Here is a 6,015-nt window from a genome sequence, read left to right on the forward strand (position 1 = left end):
ATGCATTTTCACAGCTGACAACATGGCAGAAGCGCGGTACGATGATTACTGAGTTATTGAGAATGCCCATCTAACAACGCCACCGGTTGTGTTTTACAGAACCGAAACCGAAACCGAAACTTGTTTGGTTGCTCACCTTGGGCATCGTCCAATCACGGTGCCCGCTCCTCCCAACGTCACAGCTTTAGTTGGTGCGGCCGCCGCAAACCACGCATGGTAGTTTTTCTTCTTTCGCGCTTTGTAAAATAATTACCTATTTGTCAACCGGATAAACGATGAAAAGTGTGCTAATTTGAGCCAGTCTACGCAGTGCAAGCAAAAACGGGAGCTTGACAAATTCACTTGAGTGTCCCTTTAAGAGTCGCCACTGCTTCATTTACGATAAAACTGGTGCCACCGTTATCGAGACAAAGCAGCCTTTTCAACGAAATGAACTTCTATTTCATATTCATGGCCCCTAAAAGTCTACCTACGGGCTTCGAATGCGAAAGCTGGCTTCCTCCTGGCGATAACTTCGTGCGACATTGCGTGTGCTGCACTTGTTCCGTGAATTTACGCTAATACCGATGATGATGACGACGATGATGATAAAAATTGATTTTGCCCAAAAATGGGTGAAAAGAGGGAGGGGAAGTGGGAGTCTTCCTGGATGTCATAATCTCAGATTTCAGCCAGCAGCCCCTGGGCGCAAGCGGCATCTTCGGCCAGTTGGACGACCTTGATCTGTATTTCGGGGTCGGAGCTGAGCGAAAGGGTCTCCCACTGCTCCGCACTGGTTGTGCGTAAGTGTGCTAGTAGACTTCGTGGCTGAGCATCGCAAGCCCAGATCATGTGTGTAAGTGTGGCTCGCTGGGTGCACCACTTGCAAGTTCGGGGCAAATGGGGCTGAATATCTGTTGCCTTTTCCATAGAAGTTCCGAGTTATCTTCGGATTCGTCACACACCCGCTCAAAAAGATTGGCCAGTGAGGAGAACAACTGCCGTCATGGGCAGGAACTCGAATAGAACAAAGGGACGCGCGGGGACAGGAGAGTGATTTTACCACTTTAATGCAACAACGAACACGGCTTGAGAACTACACTTGAATCTATTTTAATAGTGTCTTGAATAAGAAAGCGTCATGGAATCTCGCGGCCGTTGGCGGCGGTATTTCAGCTACATCGCGAAGGTGTCATGCTTGTTCCCACGAAGCTATCTTAATACAGATTCCTACCTTCTCAGTGTAGAGTTCCGAACGGTGTTCGGAAGGTAGCGTACCTGAATGAAGCTCAGGGCCAATTCACCAATTCCCTATTTGGAAGCAATGTCAACATTCTCGCGCACAATTCCCACGCCACGGACCACTAAGGAGAATGGACCCGCGAAGACGTCAGCGGCTGTCATAACCGCGTTACCATAGTGCTCTCACATTCAAATCACATAAGATAAGTTCAGTTCCCCCAGTAATATTTTTGGCCATTGAAGTGTCATAACAGGTATTCTGAACCATTGAGCTTATGTAATAGAAGTGCTTTTGGCCTTTTATACCGAAACCGTTACGGGTGTCCCTGTCGCGGGGACATCTGGTTTCAGGTGAAGTAACCGTCTCGCACATAAGCTAAAGACAATACAGCAGGGAACTGCAGGGACGCACTGTTTGGGTATCGGCCCCACTTTCAGCACGCTTTGGGACATTTATTTTCACTTTTGGTGTGCCTGCTTTCTCTGTGGGTATCTCTTATTATCTGGCGCACGCTAAAGATCCCGAGGTGGTAAAAATCAATCCGGAGGCCTCCACTACGGCGCGCCTCATCGCCTGCGTTGCGTCAGCGCGTTAAACCCTACAACCAATCAGATCTCTTATTATCTACCTCGGTTCCCACCGGTTGCGTACGCATGATCTCGTTTGTTCAAGGGGGGCAGGAAGGGAAAGGAAGACGATGAAAAAAGTAAGACAGCAACAAAGAAGAAAACTAAAGAAAAAAATGAAAGAACGGCATCGATTAAATATTTAAAATAAAGATCTTCAGCAAGCCGTAGCGTATACTCTACATAATACCTTTCTATTGTTTTGTTTATGTTTTTTGGCAGAATTGAAAAAAATGTTGCCTCGATATCGAAAGCCGATATATTTGGTGCGTTGCTTCTAAAGTAAAAAAAAAACATACTTATCTATAGTCGTCATTTTAGGTTAGGCAAAGTTAGTGACATTGCCCAATTCCTAAACGGGGCCCGAATTTATCATTTTTGTGGCGTAAGCTACACTGGCCGAAATGGAGCAGTTTCGCGCGTACCTTGAAGGGCCGTGCTGGGCAAGCGCGAGGACCATTGGATTGGATTTGGATTGGATTGGATTTGATTCAATTAAATTGAATTGAATTGGATTGGAAATCCAATCCAATTGGAGTACGGTTGTGTAGAGAACTGGGTATGCACATTCGATGGTCTGCGCATTCCAGAGGAGTGGCGTCATTGCCGCGCGCAGGCGCACTGGTGCCGGCGCGTGCCCAGCTGTGCGCCTCCGTTGAGCAGTAGCCAAGTCTGAGGCTGCGCAGTATCCGCTTGATAGCCATTTCACGTGGCTCCTGGAGAGCCGTGCTGCGCATGCGCGAGGAGCAGCGACTAGAGTGGACCGAACTGGACTGGATTAGATTGGACTGGACTGGACTGGATTTGAAATCGTTTTAGCAGCAGTAAGCATGATAATCAGCTAATCCTAGACAACCAGGAAACCTAAGAATAACCAGTTGAAACTTAGCTCACGCAAAGTATATCCTGGCGTAGCCGAGTTAAGCCACTGCTAATTTTTTATGCGGTGTGGGGGGTGGTCACTCCCTCGGCTTCTCTCGCGTACGCGTGTGATTCCCACTCTTAGCGTAAAACGGAAATCGACACAGCGCGGAAAAAACCTCTGGCGGTACGCGGCACTTCTCTTTAAAAAAAAAAAGGCGTGTCACTCGCAAAACAGCCTCTTCACCTGAAATGACTTCGAATTTCCTCTGGGTTTGCAATACCACATTATTTGCAACTTTGTTAGTTGACTCGGGCACTCGAACAGTAACATCAACGTGTTATATTTCTTCATACGTTCTCCTCAAAGAATGGATATACATGGTGTAACACTTTTTTGATACGCAGAGGCATAGAAGAGAGACACGAGGCCTCTTCAGCAGACATGCTTCTCAAGGATTGACGGTTTTTAATGGGACCCATAATGAACCACATAAGTTGGAGAAAAATCATGAAATATATTTTCAGCAACAGACAATAAGAGTAGCAAGTGATGCCACTTTTTAAACATAAGCGCAAGTTAGATTCTGTATGCGCTGTCTTAGAAGAACGGCAGGACACTTCACCAGATCGTGCATTTCCAAACGGGGTTCATTGGCATGCCCTTTGCGCAGCTGAAGGCAACCGAAAACTTGGCGAAGTTCATCAGCGGGATATTGATCCTGAGCCTGCCTGGAATCTCGCCGAACTTGAGCTTCCGTACCCAGGCGTCCCGGTTAGGGTTATCGCAAAGTCCAACTGCGTACAAAACGAAAAATAATTGCTGCATGTCTAGCTGACGTCCATCGACGGACACCTTGAGCCGGTCCGCACCATCTTGAGACGTCAGTGTCTTCATATACATGTCGTACAGCGGGCCAAGGATGGCATTGTCCGCAATATTTTCGTCCAACCTTATCCGCGCCTCAAAATTGTCGCCGATCAATTCGCGTATCACTACGTAATACTGGTCCTGGAAGCAAAGTTCCAACTGTGAGAACTTGCTCATCTCGTCGTTGTTCCACCAAGTCGCGACAGCGAGGTTGTGGTCCACAGAGGAGCCGCGCCTGTCCACAGCGGCAAACATGCCTCGGAAGACTTCCGCCAAGATGAGGGGGAACAGGAGAGGGTCGATGGTTTCGGTGATGTCGTTCAGGAAGGCAATGTTCGAGTGCGGGATAAAAAGAACGTTTCGGCCGAAGAAGTACTCATGTCCGGGTGACAGTGCGGTGTGGTCGTATCTCGCGTCCAGGTCATCCTTCGGCGGTTTGGTCTCCCAGTAGACGTTCATTGTTCCCGACTGGATCTCTCGAAAACTTTCGACGAGGTGGCTGGGGTCCAGAGGTTGGGCGTTGAAGTTGTAGTAGCTCGCGAGAGTGTTGATGTCGTCGGCGCTGCCCAGGAAGATGAGGCGCATGTTTTCCAGTTTGTCGACGCCAACACCGATCGCGGAGCGATCCAGCCACGATGATGAGGAGAGAAGGCGATCTGTGATACTGCTTTTAAGTTGCCTCTCGAGACTGGCCATGCTGTAGTCATAGTGCTTCAACATCAGCGTAGAGTTGCTTCTGCTGAATGTCATCCGACCAAAGAAGCGCATACCGTGTTTGTAGACTCGTTCGAGCATATGCATGCAAGCTTGCAGCCGTTCAGGGACAAATTCGAGGTAGTGGTCGTGGCTGAGGCGCAGAAGTGGGCTGGCAACTTTTGCCAGCAGCGGAGACACGTGCACAACAAGGCGGTAGCCAACATAATTTAACAGAGTTACGGTGTCTGTTTCATCGAGAATCGTAGGCATTTTGCTGATGTAGTCGGGATCCATAATGGCGACAGGCTTGTCGTTCTCGAATGTCTCGATGTCTTGGAACAGTATTGTTAGATATTTTTTCCAGTCCCACTTTCCTTTGTGGATCAGCTGTCCCAACCGCTTAACCCTGGCCGGAAACTCGATAAAGTGGGGTACAGTCGCCACATTGTGCAGCTGCTTTTCAAAAAGCACGATGGCTTCCGCTTGTTCAAGTACGTCCTGCTTAGCATCGAAGAGAGACAACGCTAAGGCCACCTTCTGTGTGAAGTTCTCCGGTGATTCGTCAAGATACGCCAGGTTGTACCTCTTCATCGTCAGGCTTGGTGCGTCGATATGTATAGTGTAACTGCGGTCATCCTCGAAGGGTTTCTGTAGGAACACCCTCGCGAATGGGAAGACTCCCATGTCTCGGTCCAGAAAAGCCGACACAGCGACGATGTTAGCGCCACGAGGGGCTTTCTTGAAGGGCCAGTTGCCTAGATTATACTCTCGCAGCAGGTTCCGCATGGAGGTAAGGTTCCTGTCATTTTTCTCTTCAGATTGGCACTTGGGAAATAGCGAGATGGCCTGGTGTAAGAACACTCCGGGGTATTTGTGGTAGTGCTCTTCGTTCTGCTTCAGGTAATTCCGGAAGAACTTCTCTACGTCCATCATCATCACGCCGGAGGCTCTCTCCCGGTATGCCCTCGACTGCACGTCCAGGTCACGGGACGCCCAGTGCCGGGAGCAGACGTAGGCGTGGAAGTCATTGCAAGGGTTCGCACTCGAATTCAGCCGTCCACGCAGGTAGTTTTCAATCCATACACATACGTCGTTCTTGCAGCTTTGCTCAGTGAGGAACACTTTCTTCTCACGCTTGGTAAGATGCCAGCGGTCGGCTCCTGAATCAACGCTGTAAGCCAGCGACCGGTTGGTTACCCGCATGAGTCCCATAGAGCGGTTGAAAAGTGTGACGACTGCTTCGCCTGCGTGCAGCTTGTAGGTTGTCACAGCGATGCCAACGACGATCATGAGTACGCCAACGCTGCAAACTGCCAGGTACGGCATGCGGCTGGGTGGTCGGGGCAGCTGTATTTCTGATCGAGGCATGCCTGTGGCGGGCGACGAGAGGGAGCCCGGACGCCTCCCCACGCTCTCGTCCGAAACGGCGGTCTCGGACAGGCCCTCCTGCAGGTCGACTTCCCGGGACGTGGTTCTGCGTGACATAACTGACGGTGCGGTCTTCCTCCTAGAGCTTCGTCCTCCACACATCCGGGCCACCCAATTTTCAGTGATGACGATGATTATTGTGGTGAGGACGACGGTGATTATGTAGCTCGTTGAACAAAAAAAGGGATCCATCGGTTAATAAGCATGGTTCAAAAATATTATTCTCAGCTGAAATGACACTTGGAATAGCCGATGGAAAAGAGTGAATCCTGAACAGTGAATTAAAAGGAGAAAAAAAGGTAAAAAAATTG

General features: G+C 49.4%; 1 protein-coding gene across 1 annotated transcript; it reads right to left on the bottom strand.

Moving 5' to 3' along the window:
- Positions 1-3,331: 3,331 nt before the first annotated feature.
- LOC144179965 (neprilysin-1-like) lies at positions 3,332-5,761 on the bottom strand. Its single transcript, XM_077708381.1, has one exon. It carries the CDS (start codon positions 5,759-5,761, stop codon positions 3,332-3,334), a length of 2,430 nt encoding a protein of 809 aa, XP_077564507.1.
- Between the last annotated feature and the right edge of the window lie 254 nt (positions 5,762-6,015).

This window comes from Haemaphysalis longicornis, unplaced genomic scaffold (genome assembly GCF_048455015.1).
Source record: "Haemaphysalis longicornis isolate Haplotype H1 unplaced genomic scaffold, Haemaphysalis longicornis Haplotype H1 scaffold_4, whole genome shotgun sequence".
In the NCBI taxonomy this organism is placed as follows: domain Eukaryota; kingdom Metazoa; phylum Arthropoda; class Arachnida; order Ixodida; family Ixodidae; genus Haemaphysalis; species Haemaphysalis longicornis.